Here is a 19,714-nt window from a genome sequence, read left to right on the forward strand (position 1 = left end):
TGTTTTAAGAAAATATTTAAACCTTCATAGGAAGGATGGATGTGATCGTACCACAGATCACTACATTTTGGAACAGTTAAGTTCATGAACTCGACTCCTCTTCGGGTCGAAACCTTTTGAATCGGCGAGTTTATTTCTCCAACGAAGTGACCTTCGCAACTGTGTAATCGCAAAATAAACTTTAATAAACATCGAAAAGTGTTTGGCATCATAACCAAAAATGTGACAAATTGCTTGCAACGAGGATACAGGATTTTGGTCTTCTCAACCAGGCGACCAATATCAGGTGACACTCCGAATCAGTCCTCCTAAAGCGGATGCTTTATTTCAATGCAGTTCAATGATAGAAGAACGCAACAATAAAAACCGCGCTTATAAGGCGACAACGACAGAGCGAGAAAAAGGCAAATGCACGCTTCGATACACTCGAATGTAAACACGTAAGAGAGGTCGCCACAGGACCCCCCTCCAGAAGCGGGCATGCGTCACGCTTGGTAGCGTTCCGGGGGATGCACGTTGCGTCTCGGTCGTCCTCTGGCCGGAGGAAGAGCGACTGGAACAGGTGCGGTCAAATCTACATGGGCAGGCTTCAATCGGTCAATGGAAATCGTCTGCGGACGACCGCCCATGTCTAGAGTAAACGTTTTGTCCGACGACTTAAGGACCTTATACGGACCATCGTACGGTGGGGTCAGAGGAGGTCGGTGAGTGTCACGACGGACAAACACATAAGGACTGCCCTTCAGCGTTGAAGGGATGGACACGCGAGGGTTGCAGTGACGTGACATCGGTTGGGGCGAAAGGTTTTGCAGAGTATCCCGCAACGTTGGCAAAAAATTTGCGACGGAAGTGGCTTCAGTGGTAAGAAAATCGCCAGGTACCGTTAAAGCAGTGCCGTAAAGCAATTCGGCAGACGAAACATTCAAATCTTCTTTGGGAGCGGTTCGTATCCCAAGCAACACCCAAGGCAACTCGTCCAGCCAATTGGATCCGGTTAATCGAGACATTAAAGCACTCTTTAGATGGCGGTGGAAACGTTCCACAAGACCATTCGCTTGAGGGTGGAAAGCCGTCGTTAGATGAAGATTTATGCCTAAACGTTGTCCAAGAGAAGTCTATAGATCTGACGTAAATTGAGGGCCACGGTCTGAAGATACATGGCAGGGAATGCCAAACCTGGAAAGCCAATGAAAAGTAAAAGCACGTGCGCAAGTGGCGGTTGTAGCATCTTCCATAGGTATAGCTTCGGGCCAGCGGGTAAAACGATCGACGACGGTCAATAAATACCTGTGACCGCGACAAGGTGGAAGTGGACCTACAATGTCTATGTTCAGATGCTGAAAACGAGAAGTGGGAGGGCTGTACTCGTGAAGTGGGGAACGAACATGCGTTTGAATCTTGGCACGTTGGCAAGCGAGGCACTGTTTAGCCCACAACGCAACATTCTTTTTTAATCCATGCCAAACAAACTTAGAGGATATGAGCTTCTTCGTGGTACGGATGGAAGGATGCGACAACCCATGGATGACGTCGAAAACTTTTCTTTGCCAAGAGGAGGGAACAATAGGACGTGGTCTTCCCTGAGAAACATCACAAAGAATAGTAGTCGGCGAACCTTCGATCGGAACATCCCTAAGAAGCAACCCAGTCAACGCAGTGCGGTAAGACTGAACTTCGTCTGTTTGTTGTGCGTCAGCAAGAGCCTTGTGATCAAAATCAGTCAAAGAACTCTGTAGAGCATTTACAAACGATCTAGAGAGTGCATCTGCGACGGTGTTTGACTTGCCACTAATGTGTCTGACATCTGTTGTGTACTCCGAAATACACGACAGATGACGTTGTTGTCGAGAAGACCATGGCTCTGTAACCTTTTTGAAAGCAAAAGTGAGCGGTTTATGATCGGTAAATGCTGTAAACTTGCGCCCTTCAAGAAAATAACGAAAGTGCCTAATGGCCAGGTGAAGTGCTAAAAGTTCGCGATCAAAGGCGCTGTACTTGGTTTCGGGTTTTCGCAGCTGACGGCTGAAAAACGCAAGAGGGGCCCAGTGACCTTCTGTAAACTGTTCGAGTACTGCGCCGACAGCTGTTTGAGAAGCATCGACTGTAAGCGCTATGCTGGCTTGCCACTGTGGGTGGTGCAACATAGTTGCACGAGCAAGAGCATTTTTTGCTTGGCAGAAGGCTTCTTTCATCTCAAGAGTCCATATGAGTTCCTTTGGTTTACCAGATAAGGAACTATACAGTGGCTTCATGATGGTTGCAATGTTGGGCAGGAATCTATGATAAAAGTTCAGCATACCCGAAAACTCCTGTAAGCCCTTGACCGTTCGTGGCACAGCAAAATTTCGGATGGCATCAACTTTTGCAGGAAGAGGTTTAATGCCGTGTTGGTCGACCAAGTGGCCGAGAAACTGCATGCTGCTTTTGCCAAACTCACACTTCTGGGGATTAACAACAAGTCCGTGATTGGAAAGGCGTTGGAAAACTTGCTTTAAGTGTTTCATGTGAGCTGTCTGGTCTGGACTTGCAACCAGAATGTCATCAAGATATACATATAGAAACTGCAAACCTTGAAAAATGGAATCCATTAGCCTTTGAAATGTTTGTGCGGCATTCTTTAACCCAAACGGGGTTCGAAGAAATTCAAAGAGACCAAACGGCGTGATGACAGCAGTCTTTGCGATATCTGCCTCAGCTACCGGAATCTGGTGATAGCCGCGTATTAGATCTATCTTCGAAAACACAGTACAACCGGCAAGGCGGGCGGTAAAGTCGTGGATATGTGGTATAGAGTAACGATCAGCCTGCGTGGCCTCATTGAGACGACGGTAATCGCCACAAGGGCGCCAACCACCGGCAGATTTTTCTACCATGTGAAGAGGGGAAGACCATGGGCTTGATGACCGACGAACTATACCTAAATCGAGCATCTTCTGAAATTCTGCTTTCGCCAATAACAACTTCTCAGGCGAGAGGCGCCTGACGCGGCAATGCACAGGTTGGCCTGTGGTCACAATGTGATGTTGTACACCGTGTTTAGGCAAGGCATCAGAAAACCTGGGGATTTTTACCTGAGGAAACATTTCCAGCAACTTGGCATATGGAGAAAGCACAGAATTAAGAGTGCTGAGCTGAGGCGGTGGACATAGAGACCTTTTCATGGGAAAGCTCGTGAACGCTTCGGAGTTCACAAGACGTTTTTTGTCAATGTCGACCAACAAACGATTAGCACGGAGAAAGTCTGCACCAAGCAGTGGACGCGAAACATCAGCCAACACAAAACTCCAGCTGAAAAATGAAGTGTAACAGATTTGTAGCCGTAAGTAGCTATGGAACTTCCATTAGCGGCCTTAAGAAAGAAACTCTTAGTGTTGGCACGTCGCTCAGCACCAGTAGGCGGAATTACACTAACCTCAGCACCCGTGTCAACCAAGAAATTGCGCCCAGAGACTTTGTCCCAGAGAAAGAAAAGGCTGAAAGAATTGCCGGTTGCCCCAGCCATTAAAGGCAACCGGCCTTGCTGTTTCCCTGGAAAGAACATGGTGGACGGCATTGGTTTGCATCGGATCCAAAACGCCAGTGGAAGTAGCACATGCCTGAAGGCTTCTTGCTGTCACTGCGAGTAGGTTTACCTTGACGTACCTTGCTTAGAGCAAACTCCGCATTGCGTTCGCGAGAAAGCCATAATACGTCGGCCTTCTGGGCTAATTGGCGAAGATCTTGTGTGTCTTCGTGCGCCAATACCAATCGGATATCCTCGGGCATGTGCTGGAGAAACAAGTGCTCAAAAAGTAAACACGAATTGTGATTTCCAAGAAGAGAAAGCATCTCATCCATTAAGACTGATGGTTTTTTGTCGCCCAAAGGAGGCATGTTCAAAAGACGCGCTGCACGTTCCTGTCTGGAAAGGGCAAACGACTGAAGCAGTCTTTCCTTAATTGCTGTATATTTACCTTCTGCCGGTGGGCGTTCAAGCAGGTCAATTAAGCGAGCTGCTGTAGCTTGGTCCAGTGCTGACACAACATAATAGAACTTCGTTTCGTCAGCAACAATCTTCTTTAAAGCGAATTGAGCTTCCACTTGCTGTAGCCAAACACGTGGTTGCGTCGGCCAGAACGTTGGAAGCTTAAGAGACACGGCGTGTTCTGATTCCATGACCTTCAAAATTCGTTTGGAAGCCGCGGAGGGTCACCAGTAAAGCGGATGCTTTATTTCAATGCAGTTCAACGATAGAAGAACGCAACAATAAAAACCGCGCTTATAAGGCGACAACGACAGAGCGAGAAAAAGGCAAATGCACGCTTCGATACACTCGAATGTAAACACGTGTTTGTTATGATTTTACCGGGATTTCGCAGAGCGTTGTTTGTTACAAGGACCAACTCCACAATATCGATATGTGTCGATCACGCAGCTCAATAATTCCATGATCGAGATGGTTACTCCAGGAATGCTTAGCGCTGCAAAAACAAAATTAAGTTGAGCTTATTTTGCCGTTGATACAAATCGTAGCAGCACAATTGCGCTAAAATACTAACCAATTCGGAAATAGCTGTACAACGTTCATTCAGACGTTAAAAAGCGCGACGAAGTTGAGGGTACAATTGGTGGAGGGATGATAAACGCGCCCGGGTTACTAAAAGCGTTATATGGCAGAAACTCATAAAACGTTTGTCCGAAAACCTAACAGGGCCTAAAAGCTCACCACCCGTGTTAAGGAAATGGGGTCGAGTTCAACAGGAGACGAAGGTTTAACCGTGCAAGGGACCAGATTCCTTGTGTTGCTGTCCGACACAATTAACACCCTTTTCAGCTTCCGTGGTTCGGACACGATCCCTTTCAACCTGCAAACAGCACTGTTTTGCAGTTAAACAACACTTTGTGTTTGTTCAAATGTAATCTAACCCAGTAAGAAAATATTTATTTCTGTCCATGAATATATGTTTTCCAATCATATCTAAAGCTCCATTTTTATTTTAATGAACGACATACACAACGAAACAAATTAGATGACAAGACGAAAGAAATTGGTAAGTCAACTATAGTTTTACTTAGACGATGCTGATTCAGCACTGTCTATTGAACACGAAACCTTTCAAACGTTCTCAACCTCAAGTTTACCGGTTTTAACAGCGAATTGCGTTGAATCTACTTTTGCACTGTCGTTTGAGCGTGACGGTGCTTGATCTTCATCGAAACCGGTTGCAATAGTGTCAGCAACACGTTTCCGCTTGTTGAGAGCATTGAATTCGGCAGTTGTACCACGTTTAGTTGTTTACCATACCTCTTCAATAACTGTTTGCCTTTGTGACACAATCCTGTTGCAATAGTGTCAGCAACACGATTCCGCTTGTTGATAACATTGAATTCGGCAGTTGTACCACGTTTACTTGTGTACCATGCCTCTTCAATAATTGTTTGCGCTCGTGACACTTCTTTAAACGGCAGGTCCTTCCGCCGCTCCTTCTCATAAAGAGCTGCACGCAGAATTGTAACTTCGGCATGTTTGCACTTTGACGAGGAAATTTAAATTTTCGGTCCACTTCCATCTAATAACAAACAAAGTTTTAAAAACAAGATCTTAAAACTCGATGCCAATTTCAACTTACCGTTTTTGTACAAAACAAATTTTCCTCTCTTCTTGCATCTGCATCACACAACGGTTGCTTACAGTAGGCCACGGTGTCGATGACGTCATCATTTTCACTTTGTTATATGTCGCCTCTTACTTCTTAACTTTAGCGCCAATCCTCTCTCTTCTTTGACACACATCGATTTCATCGATCATTTTTTTTAAATGTGACAAACATACGACTTACGCTTCTGGTGTATATCCAACACCAACAATTTTGACTTGAGGTCTTTTAAAACCTCGTCGAAATGTTTTTGTACAGATTGCATTTTGATTGTAAATCATTTCAGCTTTATGATGATATCTGTAAAAATTGAAATATTTTTGATCGCAACAACCGGTCAAAATCAAAAAAAAGACCGTACTTTAATTCTTAAACCTATCTCAATTACTAACACCTCAAGCACGAAACCAACAAAACCCTTGGCCTTAAAAAAACTACTACAAGTCCAACTAAACACTGTTGAATTTGCCGAACTTTTCAACGTGGAACTTGCAGTAAATACGATTCCATCCTCGGTCACTAAACCGCACTTTTTTAAAATTTCACAGAGGTTATCCAGTCTCAATTAGAAAAGCGCGAAAAAAACGTGGTAGCTGGAATATACCACCGTTTGATTATGTGGATATATATACTTGCATGCGTAGAAACTAATCACGGGTAACACAATAATGAGGTATACGACAACATCACGCGGATATAAAAGAGCTTTTTAGTCTTGGTTTTTATGTTCGGACTAAAACTACACATTTTGGATGTCAAACTTCTTACATCTTGGCAGCTATTCCTATTACAACTTTAAAACACCATGATAAGTTTCATTTACATTGCGTAACGCAAAATTTAGCAATACGTGACTGAACGCAAGAAAAAAATGCTAGTTAAATTGGTTGTAAGGATAACGTCAAACAATTGTCACAAACAATCGTTTGTTCATTGAAATACCACAAATTGAGCGATAAAAGGACACAAAATTGTTTATGCGTAAAAAAATAGAAGAACAATGCCATAGATGGCCTTTACTTTCCACTAAAGTTCTTAAGCTTTGTTACATCGATACAATACAAAAAACAATCTGTTACATCGATACAACGCTCATAATCGGTCTCAGAAATAGTGGAAGACTTCATGGAACTGAAAAAGGCAAAACTTGGGAGAAAATGTTTTTCTTTTGAGTTATCAAGACTGGACATTTACTCATCGGGGAGAAACAACTTTAACCACCTCACACTCAAAGGCATGTAAAAAGGAGCGTGGGAGGGGTTTGGTGAAAGAAAGTTACGCATACATAGAAACTTAAATTTCCCTCTTTAAACACATATAGTTGTTCTTGTTTTCAATAGAAGTGATGTGATCAACTGCCATTTGCCGGTAAAAAAGACCTTTTCGTTAAATTAATGCCATACTTGCCACCGTTGAATGAGATCACTTGCAGGACGGTTAGGAGGTGTTGAACCATAGCCCGCCGCAGGCGACTGAAAGGATGTGTGGAAACATTCTAACAAACCACCAAACGGCAAGGCTCCTTGAGCGCGTCCTCTATTTGTTGAAAGACACGAATGAATTGCTCCATCAAAATTACAACAAAGGCCTCTTGCACGCGCCTGAGGTAACCGACCACCCTGGACGTGAGCTTACCTGCGTCACGAAACACTGTGGAATTTCACAATTTGAAATATTGGAACACACAGATACGCTCGAGGGTAAATTTTCGGCCTTCTATGGCGCAAAATGGAAAGAACCTTAAAGCAGTGGGTACGTTAATACTCAACTTAACTGTTTCCTTAAGGCTTAGAGGATGGAGCAAGCACGGCAAAATTAAGCAGCAGCAAACTTGTCCACGTCCCTGATGTAACTAACGCGTCGCTTGTGTAGGTGTAGGTTCAACAAACTAACCGTTTTTCCGAACTTGAGCCTAACACTCTCGTAAACATCCTCGTCGCCGACTGACGTAAACACGTGTTAATGTTCACCCAAACAACTCCTCAAGAGACACTGACCCCGACGGTGTTCGCGTACCGTTCACAGCATTTAGCTGCGTCCTTTTCCACGTCATGAAACTGGGGGATATGTAGCGCCAAACGGAAAAAGCATAAATTGTCAGTAAAAAGACCTCTGTTGCCGGTCACAAATCGCGGCAGGTCGCAAGGGGCCCCTATCAGTGGTACATGCAGAACGTAAATGAAAATTGTTATGTTTGTGAGTTGAACCACAACCCAACACAGTCGGCCTTGTGGACCAACTCGAGGCAGTCCATGGCCGCAAATTCCGCCAGCAACTCTTCAAACTCCTTCAGGCTTTGAGGTATTCTGGGCACGGGCAACAGCGTGAAGTTGTTGGCTGAGGCATAAAAATACCTTTGTCCCCGCTGGCCGTGTTACGGAGTACGAACTCGAAACTGGATTTGACCTTAAAGGCCATCGTCCGATGGTTGAAAATGTCCCTCCGCAACGGTGGTCGCACTCCAATCCAGCGGCAGGTGATAATTGTATTCATGCCTAAAGCGCCCGAGTTTGTGCTGGGGCCGGATGTTCTCACAGTCCTTGACCGCGATTTCACTTTGGGGCTCAGGGGCGCTCTCCGTCACCACCCCCAGTCTCGCACGACAAAAAATGGTTAGAAAAATAAGTAAATAGTTCTGCGGGGCACTTTATTTTCGGACTTAATTGAGCATTGGCGGGGTTCTTTATTTTCGGATTTATTAGCCGTCCGTCTAAGAAAAGCATTCACGGATAGGTGACTCCGTCGCTGCTGTTAGTGGAAAGCTACACCGCGGCTGCGCCACTTTCGTACTCGTCCTTACCTGAGGTGTTATCACGACGTTGGCTTTAAAAAAAATTGCACGTGGTTAAAGCCATCCCGACGATTGTGAAACAAAGCGTTATTATTCCCTTTGGGAGGACGTCATGTAGCACCTGATGTGGCGGCAGGGTTAGTTTTTGAACGTTGTAATGTGATGAGGCAGAATTTGTTTGTCTTCGTGTTTTATGCGGTTTCCGGCTTTCCAGATGCGGTCCCTGGTGAGTGTAAATATGTATACTAGGTGGCTTGTAAATATTTCAAGGTTGGGTTGAATCAAAGAACTCTATAACCAGGAAGGTCAACTAGTGTTTGTTCTTTTATGACGTTTTACATTGTCACGCTTGAATGACACGGGATAAAACTTACCTGGCCTTCATTTAACTGTACAGTTACGTCGCCAAAATAGAAGATTTTCTTTGAATTACGTTTGAATATCGTTAGTAAATCATGGAAGACCAATTAAATTTGCCTGAGGAGGTTATTAGGGATCTTTTGTTTGAAACTATGGACGATGACTTGCCTGAACAACCGCCCAGTCGTAATTTTGAAGCAGTCTCGTTGCCTACCGACGGCCACGAAAACCTAAGTGCAATCGCAGACGCCCTTTCTTTAAGTTTAAATCAATGTGGAACTGAGCTTGCAATAAATTTGTTGAGAACCTTTTCAATGAATAAAAGAGAAGAGGAAATCGTTGCCAAATTTCCGTTGCTGTGCAATGATGCACAGAAGTATTTTTTAGAAGCCGTTTCGAACCCAGTGGCTGCAGAATGTTTGTTGACTCTTATACAACAAATTATCAATAAGAAAGAACTTCCAAGAGCATCCTCTTATGGCCAGATTAAAACATTCGAAAACGACACTTTAGAATATATTGGAGGCTTTTTAATCAGAAAAACTACTGTAAAATTTCCAGAAATGCCAGAAATTCTTGAGTGCATGTGTACTTCATCTCCACATGGCTCTTTAATAAAGATAATGGAAAAAGCTTCAGGCTGTTTAAAATACCCTTCAGATGATTTTTTATATTTTTTGCAATATATGTATTTAAAGCAGGTTATTAGCCGATAAAGGGAACGGATGGAACCACCGACGAGTTGGTCAAATTTGGTGAATGAGAGAAAGGGTTGTAGAAGGGTGATGGACTACTGGCATGGGGGTGGTTGTTGCGCAAGCGCAGATAAAACCGATGGGAGAGCTGTAGTCCGAAGTTATACTCGACCATGGCCATACCGGGGAAGGTTGGGGTGTCGTTTAAATCTATGTCTACAGTAGGAAAATATAGGCTGCATAAAGAAAAGGCCGCGGTAAAGCGGACAGTTCGCCACGTTGTAACCTCCTCTGTCGAACGGGAGTGCCAGAGTGTCTCGGTAGGCATAATCGGTTTCGTGTTGTTCGTTATGAACACCTCGCACGAGGGAGAGTGGGATAGGATATATCGAGGCCTGGTAAGTGAGTAGGGGTAAGGATTTAGAGATTAATGACTTGGTATTCCAGGTGAGCATGAACCTAGAGTGGTAAGTAATAGAGGAGCGGAAGTTGCGATAATAGTGGGTACCCACCCCAGTTCTTGGTTACGCTAACGGATTTACTGATAACGGTCCCCAGGAGACTGAGGTATAATGCGGTCCACTCAAGAGGTGGCAACTGGTAAAGAAGCCAATGGGTGATTTGGCTTGATAAAGAAGCCTTTGGATTTCGACACATTAAGTGCTAGCCCAGAGGCCAAGTAAAGAAGTTCGAGTAGCTGGAATGCACGTGTTACAGGGTAAGGGAGCGTCTGGGCGAGGGTTGTGTCATCGGCTTGATCACATGTCTCCCAGGCACGTCGATGTCACGGACGCTTGTGTCTGCCAAAAGGGCAAGTGAGAAGGGGGTTGCGGCGACTCGGGGGGGTCCCCCTTGCCTCACTCCTCTGACCACAGTGAACAGCGGGCTCTCATGTCCGTTGACTAAAACATTCGACTGAGCGTTTGTGTTAAGTGACTGCACTAGTTTTACAAAGTGTTCAGGGAAACACATTTTACTCATAACCGAATAAAGCCAACAAATAGAGGACGCGTCTTCTCGAAGTCGAGCGAAATAATGAAAGCATCTGTGCCCTGCTCTATCACATCACAATAGAGATCTCTCAGCAAAACAGTGGCGTCGGCAATTCGACGGGCGGGCACAGCAAATTGGTGGGGGTGCAGAACCTTATCCAGTGGTCAGTGTTAAGCAACAAGATAGTTCTTCAGCAGTGTTGTGTCATTTTTCTTGTGAATTAAGATAACTGTGCCACACCTTTCATCTCGTCCGGGACGGTTTCCGACGAGTGTATCGTGTTATTGACGTCAGTTAAATTCTGGCCAATGACGCGCCAGCACGGTCGGTAAAACTCGACGCTAACGCCATCGGGTCTAGGGGATTTGCATAATGTGTTCAGCACTTCCTCAGCCGTTATGGGCTTTCTGCTGTACCCTCAAGCTGTTTTGACTTTCGTGTCTGCCTGTTGTTAGTTCTGTTGTGCTATGTTCAAATGTGGTGTTTCATGTTGAGCCACCAAGAGAATTTATCCTTAAAGCAGGGGACCTGTAGCGTTCGCCACAAGGCCACACCTGCGTTCAAGTTCCTCCTGTAAAGCGTCAGTTGTGTAGGTGCTAATGTTATGTCCCTTCCCCCTAGGGGGCTGAGGCTCCGTCCGAATCTGAAGTGTTATGATGTCATGGTGGTCTGAAAGTGAATTTTGTGTGCCAAATTCCGAAATGCAGTGTACATGAGGTAAAATCTGTCTAGACGTGATTGAGTGTTGTGTTGTCTACGTGCTTAAAAAACGGTTACCGAACAGCTTCCGGAAATAATCCGATAAGGTTCTCAACAAGGGTGATAAGACCTGACACCTTAAGGGGGGAAAACGCTAGTATTGGACCCTACATGCCGTTGAAATCACCGGCCAAGATAGTGGGATGCCTCGAGTGGGTGTAAGTTTAAAGAGAGTCAAAGAAAGCATTCCTTAAGGGAGTGCTTTCGGTACGGTTAAAGGCATACACGTTTACGACGTGTATGGTTGAATGGTAAAGTCTAATGTCGGCAGCCAAAATTCTACCGTTCCCATCTCCAGAGTGAGAGAAAGAGAAGACCAAAAAATCGCCTTATTCGGCTCCCATTTGACGCACCACTCACCCTCCGTCACAGGAGAGCTATGCGTCTCCTGGAGGAGAATGATGTGTGCGTCTAACGAACGGAGGGATGACAATATTTTGGAAAAGGGTTTTTGAGCGAAATTTTGGGATAGTATTACTTTCACATCTTCATTGTAATTTGTAACCAAGGTTTGTGTTTAATATGAGAGATGAAAACAAACCAGAAAAGTCAAATACAATGAAAGATTGCACTTGTGGAATAAACAAAAGTACTTCTAAACTAATTTGTACATACTTTTGCATTTATGTTTTTGAGACCTGCAGGCAACAACCAGCACATTGCCAAATTATAAGAAGCCACCTACTGATGCTAGGATTGCCCTTTATCTCACCAAAATAAGAAAAAACTTAAGGCAATCGAAAGAGGGAACAGGAGGGTTTGTAAAAGCAAATGAAATTCTTTGGAAGTATGAAGCATTCTGTATAAATACACGAAAAATCCTTTCAGTGTTTGTTCATCCCTGGTTTTACCATATAAACATATTGCTCATGTGCACTGTGTTTTTAAACTTTTTTATTTTGTCTGCTTCAAAAAGGCATTTTAGAAAAAAATGCAAAATTTTGTGACATATGTTTTCCACTAGCGATGTTATTGTACTGCTATCTTATTTGAGCAAGGTTTGACTCCAGCAAATGCGAAGGTTAGGTTGGATAATGTCGATTGCAAACATTTTAAATTGCATTTTTTGGTCGGTGTGTTCGAGTTGAGCAATATTAAAATCCCACCACCACGGTGTTAAGCCAAATGCAAGAAATTAGCGTTGTTACTGCTTCGAACAGCCAAACAACAGATTTGGAGTAGGACGCATTCAAGCGAAACATCGCATTGTTCGAATCCTGTGTATACTACCAAACGCAGCCACATTCGGAACGTAAATTCGGCCCGTTTACGCACGTCAGATTACGGACCGTTTTTCGCATGCGTTTACGCACGTTGACGGAATACGCAGTCTGTGTACAGCCACCTTAAGTTCCATTATTATTGAGCTATAACCTGAAAGCTTTTCTAATTCGGCAAGACGGAACATAGTTTTGGGACATTATGTCATCTTCAACGGGTGTTTTTAAGTTTCAAAGATATAAAATTCAACAATTAAATATGGTGTTACCCTAAACATTTATTTCATCTCCTGATAGTAAAAAACGCGCGGACAAAGAAAAACAAAGGAAAAATGGAATATTTGGAGATATGGAATCTGTTTGAAATTCATTGCACAAGCTTTATGTCGAAACCCAGGGCATGTACAACCAAAAAATCCAGACTTGGGAGCCCGAGCCGTTTCATTAAATGTAAAATAAAGGATGCTTTAGTAGGATTGTTTTTATTTCCTAAATTGGGCGTATGACGTTACCGTAAAATTGATTTCTGATCCAAGCTTACAATATGCAATGCAATCAAATCACAACAACGAGAAAATCAGGATACAACCGTTGCATATTTACAGCAAGCCGTAAGCTCTGTTGACTGGCAGCAAATTGTATTGTTACACGATTATATGTTGGTGCATACGTGCTGTTAATATGCCACACATAGCTTTACAACCTGCCCTCAGCTAAAATTTAAAATTGTTTGCCAACCTCACAATTTGGTCATTATTGCTAGGCAAATCTTTTTTGTTGCAATGCTTTATCTCTTTATACTAGATTATAAAACATTCAAAATTTGAAAAATCACTGAAGGTGGCAAACCTGTAAAAGCTTTGTTGTTGAATCCCCAAAATGTTTCAAAGGCTGTAACAAAGAACTGTAACAAAGTTGGTTTAAACCAGGGGTTCCCAACCGGTGGTACGCGTACCACTAGTGGTACGCGAGTAGCTTCTGTTTTGTTCAAAAACCTCAATTTGCAACTTTATATTTTGTTTGTCTGGTTTTGTTTACAAAAAAACAGTCCCCAGGCCTATTGTCATTGTTACGTAACTATTCCTGTTGTTTCGTATCATTACGATCTTCAAAATACAGGCCATGTCAATTCTCAACAAAAAGCATAGTTGCTACTTGCTATGAAAAGCCGAACAACGCTGCGGCACAGTGGGCGTTAATTATGTCAAACGATTGCTCTTAAAAGATATCATCTACTGTTTTGGTGCTTAAGATAGCGTTGAATGAAATATGATTCAAACAAATTAGTTGTTATGCAAGAAGTGGTACCATAGAGCCGTGGTCCGCAAATACTTTTTGGCGCGACCCTAAAAAACTTTCTCTAAATTCTCGCGACCCAAGCATAACGTCTGTGGAAAATACTAATCAAATATCAATATTAAGACTTCTATTATGCTATTGTCAGTTGCTATTTTCACATAAAACAGTAAGTAAACGAACGTATTTATTCTAACAAATGAGAACTGTAAATAAGTTGTTGCTGCCAGGCATAGTATCAAGTCTATAGAGCTCTTCTGGCAAAACTATTTTTATTCCGACGTTTCGACGTCCTATACAGGTCGTCTTCATCAGGGTAAATAACACTGAATGCGACTAGAACAGTGCACGATAAACAAAGGAAAAAAAAGAATGAAACGCAAGCACGTCACAACGCAACGAAAACACCGCGCGATAACGAATGATTGGGCCTCTAATCTTTGACCAGGTGCCTGTAGCACGCTGAAAGCATCACGTCTGTTTTGATGTTCATTGTGTTGCCCCGTTGGTGAATATTCCATGACTCAAGAAATAGTCTTTTCCTGTAGTCAGGCTCCCGGGCCACAACAGACGCCGCATTGAAATCAATACAGTGGCCTTGTGATACTGCGTGATTGGAAAGGGCCGACTTCTTCGGGTCGTTGTTGGCAACATCCCGTTGATGTTCTTTTCGTCGGGTGTTGAGTGACCTTCCAGTTTCCCCGATGTATATTAACGGACAATCGGCGCAGGGAATGGAATATACAACACCTCGTTGTTCAAAGGGGTTGATTGGATCTTTTGGGTGACTCAATAGCTTGCGGAGAGTATTGGCAGGTTGGACGCCAACCGCTATGCCGAAGTCACGCAACATACGCCGTAAAATATCCGTCAGTTTCGGTATGTACGGAAGTGTCACAAAACCCTCTGTTCTTTGATGGGTCACCTGTTCTGGGCAAGTTGCCCGTCGATCGCGGAGAATCCAGTTAGGGTAGCCATTAAATTTCAAGGCTTTGCGAACCTTTGCCAGTTCCGCCTCGCAGTCGTCGCTATGAGTGCACAAGCGTCGTGCCTGATCTTTCAAGGAACGAACCACACCCCTTTTTTGGTATGTGGGGTGATGAGATCGAAAATTGAGATACCTGCTGGTACTCGTTGGCTTGTGGTACACTCTCGAGTACAAGACACCGTCATTGGTTCTTGTGACTTGAACATCTAAAAATGGAAGACAGTTTACCGATTGGAGTTCCATGGTAAACCGAATGTCTGGTTGCGCCTCGTTGAGATGCCGTAAAAATGCCTCAACCTGGTTCTTAGTAATGACACAAAAAATGTCGTCAACATATCGCCGCCAGAATCTTGGTGGGTTGGCAAATGTTGATAAGGCTTTTTCCTCAAGCGCTTCCATTGTCGTTATCGCGCGGTGTTTTCGTTGCGTTGTGACGTGCTTGCGTTTCATTCTTTTTTTTTCCTTTGTTTATCGTGCACTGTTCTAGTCGCATTCAGTGTTATTTACCCTGATGAAGACGACCTGTATAGGACGTCGAAACGTCGGAATAAAATACTTTTGCCAGAAGAGCTCTATAGACTAAATGAGAACTGTGGGCTCTGTTTTGAGAATACAGCTAATCAGAAAACGCATGCTTGCATAGGTGCGCTTAACTTTTTGCATTGTTACATAGACTGTATGTCACAGTTACGCAGTCATGCGTAACAATGCAATAATGATTAAAAGGTTAAAAAAGCTGAAATTCATTAATACAGTAGATGTGATGCTTATATTTGGGAAATTTAAAATATTTCGCGACCCAGACTGGAACGTCTCGCGACCCACTATTTGCGGACCCCTGCCATAGAGCACTGTAAACTGTAGAGCACATTAGTGCTCTATGGTGGTACGCGTGGCAGTGCAGAGCGTCCAGGTGGTACGGGATCGTAAAAAGGTTGGGAACCCCTGGTTTAAACTGACAAAGCTCCAAACGTTTTACCTTTCGTTCTAAAAACTACCACCTAAGAGTTATGTGTAAACTTGATGTTTATATACAGCGCCAAATTTGTAAAACATTCTTCACGGTTGAGTGATTCTTTGACTAGGTTTGATTTTTATGACGAAAAAATTCCCAGGAACCTATTTCTGTTTCCCAAATGTGCAAAATTGGATTATACCATGTTTGATGTTAGTGTTTTTCCGAATACTTCGTTTTCTTGAAACAGCATATTTACATTTATTACAGCAGTAAAGGTGCCGGTAACCCTAAATTATATTCCCAGACATGTTCTTAAAACAAACCAATTCAAGTGGGTTATTTTTGTATTGAAACAACCGCACGAAATTAAGTGCATTCTGCTTAAATACAAACTATAATGAGAAGTTTGTTTTTCAAGTGGTTTATCATCTCTTTTTCATTCTTCCACTCTTCATTATATTTCCCATTTCTTTTAAATCCCAATCTTCTTCATCACCATCACAACAGCCAGAATGAGAATAATCAACATCATCAGGCAAAGACTCGAGATAAGAGAGAACTCCATCAATAACTTAAAGCCTTGATTGACCTCTTACAATAAGGTGTAAGAGTAAAAACTTTAGATGTTTACAATGACTCAAAGATTGGACTGGAATTTTAACTATAACGAACTAATACAAATATGTATTAAAAAGAAATTAATTTTGATCCGTTATAAGCAAAGCTTATATCTTACCAAGGCAAGTCTTCCCATTTTTCGTCAGGAAATATCCTTGAGGACAATAGCAGTAAGCTACACCTGTCGTGTCGATGCCACACATGTAAGAGCAGCCCAATTCCTCCTACAAAGCAATTTAAATCAGTTAGACCTAACCAATTTCTATTTGAAGTAGAAATACAAGTTTACCCTGTTACAAACAAGTTGGTCATCACCATAACGTTCAGGTGTAAGGCTAAAGGGTCCCAGAGAAATTTTCTTAGTTGCATCATCAGTTTCATCTGGGATTGATGTTTTGACTGGAATATGAGGTATCGGATCCGAAGGACAGTCCTGATAAAATCAAGTTTAAATGTGAGATTAAAAAATAAACAAACAATATACAGGTGGCAGGTAACGACAAACGCATTAAATAGATGAAAGAAGAATCTGATTCTTGGTAAGTTACCACTAAGTCTGTGTAGTAATGTGAATCAAATAGCAAGCCAGGATATAGTCAGGTTAACAAAAATCTGATTACAGAGAGATTTAAAAAATGATCCGAAAAAATCATACCATTTTGCAGTCGTTGTCTTCCGTTTTCTTGCAGATATTCATTCTGCACGAAAGCCATATCTCCTGGTCCGAGTCTTGGACACCAAACCAGCTGAATCCCAAGAAAGAGAAATCAAACTTGCGGGAGTCGGTCACATTGTAGATCAAGAAGGTCAGGCGCGGCACAACTGTGAAAAGGAATTGAGTTGAAGTGAAACTTTTGTCACCCTGAATTACAAGCGCTCACCCTCCGATAATAACAAGATAAATAGATTCAGTTAAATTCTTAGAGTCCGTCAGAATACAGTCGATTCCCTAAATATATAGAGTAATAAAACTGGGTGGGTATATAAAGCGTATTTATGTGACATTATACCTGCAAAACCAAGTTGTTTTCAGCTTCCACATCGATGTTAACACCAATGTAAACAGGGGATCCAATTGTTATCATTTGTTCAGTTTTAATCGTAGTAAAACTGTCCGATGTGTACCGAGCCATTTCCATGATGAACGATGACGATAGTTTACCGAAATCCACCTCAACGTGACTGCAGAAGAGGATTTAACCGCTTAATATTTGTCAGTACGACAAGCAGTCGTACAAATAGTTTTGCACCAAACCAGAAACAACATTACTGTTTTCGGAAAGAAAGAAATCGCATTCTGGGAAGTTTGTTATTGATAAATAATATAGAAACACATTATGCTCACATACAATAACTGATCAATTACTTACAAAACACGGTAGGTAGTACAAGTCCGTCAGCCAATTACAAGTCTCATAAATACTATACAAAAAGAGATACACAAACTTCAAACCTGATCATTGCCAACAGAGGTTGATCCATTGTAGCTATTCCTGATCGGTTGTAAGCGCATTGAAACACCACGACTGCCGATTCACCGTTGCGAGTTATTATTTGTGACGACGAGCCAGCAGCGACACCAAGCGAGACTTTGTATGTTATCACAATTTCAGTGTCGCTCTCCTAGAATTAAAAACACAATGCGTAGATTGACATGGATTGGCGGATTCAATATCACCAACTGCTTGCAATGATTTGGAATTACAACCCACTTTTAGCAATAGTAACAATCTTACGTCTACATGTAAAAGTAAACCTTAAAGGCCTGTAGTTTCGATATATCCTAGCTCGTACAAATGTGAAGATGTGTTCAAAAACGTTCGGTTGTCCTTATTTTGGCGTTCATGTCGATGGCAACAAGGATTATAAGCAACAAACTTGGTTCTTACGTTAATGTTTGCAGAACATTGTCCAATTTCAGCCAGAAAATCCATGTTATACTTGTCAGCTTGGTTGTCCTTCACTGCAAAGCAATCGTCCAGTGGTGTCGAATTGTCACCGATCATTTCCAGCTGTTCGCCGGTTCAGGGGAGCAAAGATCGGGCGTAACTTCCTGGCAGGCTGCGGAAAGAAACGAAAGTGGAATAGAAATAGGAATCACAAAAAAAAACATTTGTACATTATCTAAATTTGTTTAAAGACAAATATTTATTTTAAGTTTAAAACATAACTGGCCGAAACTCCGGATTTTGTACAGTTGGTCGTGATCACTAAAGGAGCAAACAAAATGTTTTTAAAAAAAACTGCAAGATTGATGTTTGGTATGCCACACGGGCTCTGTAGATGACTCAGTGGTTAGTGCAACCGCCATGCAATCGTATGTTTCGTGATTTTAATTACAGCTCTTTCTATCTGGTAGAATCTTTAGAGCAACTTTCACGCGAAACGTTTGTGATTCTAAAGCTGGTTGATGACTTATTTAAAGTGTCAAACAGGGGCGGCTCGTGCTAGGGTGCTGCGAGGCTGCAGCAAAAAAATACGAAATTAATAGGTTATCTATGCTGGAGCTGCAGTTCCAGTTTCCTGACGTTTTGCAGTTGTGCGCATGCGCACTTGGAAAAGCTACATGCCGGGCGAAATTGGCGACTGGGTGCCTCGGTTCGCGCAGCTCCACGAATCACGTAGCGTGTGAACCGGCAATCCAGCATGTAATCGTCTGTTCCGGGTCTATCGTGTGCCACAGCACCCCGTGTACTATATTCTTTAGTTAGGCGGTGAGTATAGTACAACTATTTTGCCATCTATCAATTTATTTGTTTGGAGGTTAGTCGTGACTTTTAAGATGACGTTTAGTGGGCTTCAGTTTTGCAGTTGTCATTGAATTAAAAAGTTTATCTAACACCTTGAAAAGTCACGATTCACCTTTATAATAAATAACTGAATGAAAAAGTTTTAAGACAGAATGGGATAAAACATCTGCTATTCCAAATATGTCATGCAGGAATAGGCAACAACAAGAAATACTCAGTTTTAGTTCTAAAAGGTACCAAAAAAATAGCTCTGTGACTGTGAAGTTAAATGCCCCACTGAAACTCAGGCAATAAAAAATGCAGAACAAACAATTGCAGAAGCAACAGGAATTTTGAAATAACTTAGTGATGACCATTTCAAGTTTTGGTTTCTTAACACACCATGTGGACAGTATTTGCAACCAAGTGCAATCATGTGTATTGACATAATGGACATGTACTGTTTCTCCAAACAGTAGCTGCTAAATTGCTTCACAGGAAGTGTTTCTTAAGAATGAACATTCTACAGGGGAGATAGTAGTGGCCACCAAGCATATCCTATTGTTAACAAAGAAAAGCTAGTTACTGAAATAAAAATGTTTCTGTAGATCTGATGTTCATGATTACTTTGAATATAATCTAGATCAGGGGTCTTCAACCTTCTTGGCGCA

General features: G+C 42.4%; 2 protein-coding genes and 1 long non-coding RNA gene across 3 annotated transcripts; all 3 read right to left on the reverse strand.

Moving 5' to 3' along the window:
- Positions 1-485: 485 nt before the first annotated feature.
- LOC145219655 (uncharacterized) lies at positions 486-1,007 on the reverse strand. Its single transcript, XM_080086988.1, has one exon. It carries the CDS (start codon positions 1,005-1,007, stop codon positions 486-488), a length of 522 nt encoding a protein of 173 aa, XP_079943114.1.
- Positions 1,008-15,971: 14,964 nt separating this feature from the next.
- LOC145220388 (uncharacterized) lies at positions 15,972-17,168 on the reverse strand. Its single transcript, XM_080087624.1, has 4 exons — positions 16,970-17,168; positions 16,604-16,747; positions 16,433-16,538; positions 15,972-16,287 (listed from the first exon to the last, which is right to left on the reverse strand). The coding sequence occupies exons 1-4, from the start codon at positions 17,009-17,011 to the stop codon at positions 16,169-16,171; spliced, it is 411 nt and encodes a 136-aa protein (XP_079943750.1). The 5' UTR covers positions 17,012-17,168; the 3' UTR covers positions 15,972-16,168.
- Positions 17,169-17,318: 150 nt separating this feature from the next.
- LOC145220403 (uncharacterized) lies at positions 17,319-18,046 on the reverse strand. The gene is made up of 2 exons (XR_013858128.1): positions 17,768-18,046; positions 17,319-17,496 (listed from the first exon to the last, which is right to left on the reverse strand). It is a non-coding gene; the product is annotated as an uncharacterized LOC145220403 (long non-coding RNA).
- Between the last annotated feature and the right edge of the window lie 1,668 nt (positions 18,047-19,714).

This window comes from Phallusia mammillata, chromosome 3, assembly GCF_965637545.1.
Source record: "Phallusia mammillata chromosome 3, kaPhaMamm4.hap1.1, whole genome shotgun sequence".
Taxonomy (NCBI): domain Eukaryota; kingdom Metazoa; phylum Chordata; class Ascidiacea; order Phlebobranchia; family Ascidiidae; genus Phallusia; species Phallusia mammillata.

What these genes read in the sequence shown, in the direction of transcription:
- LOC145219655 (XM_080086988.1), bottom strand. Translation starts at nt 1,007, where the DNA reads ATGTCTCGATTAACCGGATCCAATTGGCTGGACGAGTTGCCTTGGGTG.
- LOC145220388 (XM_080087624.1), bottom strand. Translation starts at nt 17,011, where the DNA reads ATGAATATCTGCAAGAAAACGGAAGACAACGACTGCAAAATG. An exon ending in AAGACAACGACTGCAAAATG is followed by an intron (nt 16,748 to 16,969) that starts GTATGATTTTTT and finishes TGATTTTATCAG; the next exon opens with GACTGTCCTTCGGATCCGAT. An exon ending in AAATGGGAAGACTTGCCTTG is followed by an intron (nt 16,288 to 16,432) that starts GTAAGATATAAG and finishes CCTTATTGTAAG; the next exon opens with AGGTCAATCAAGGCTTTAAG.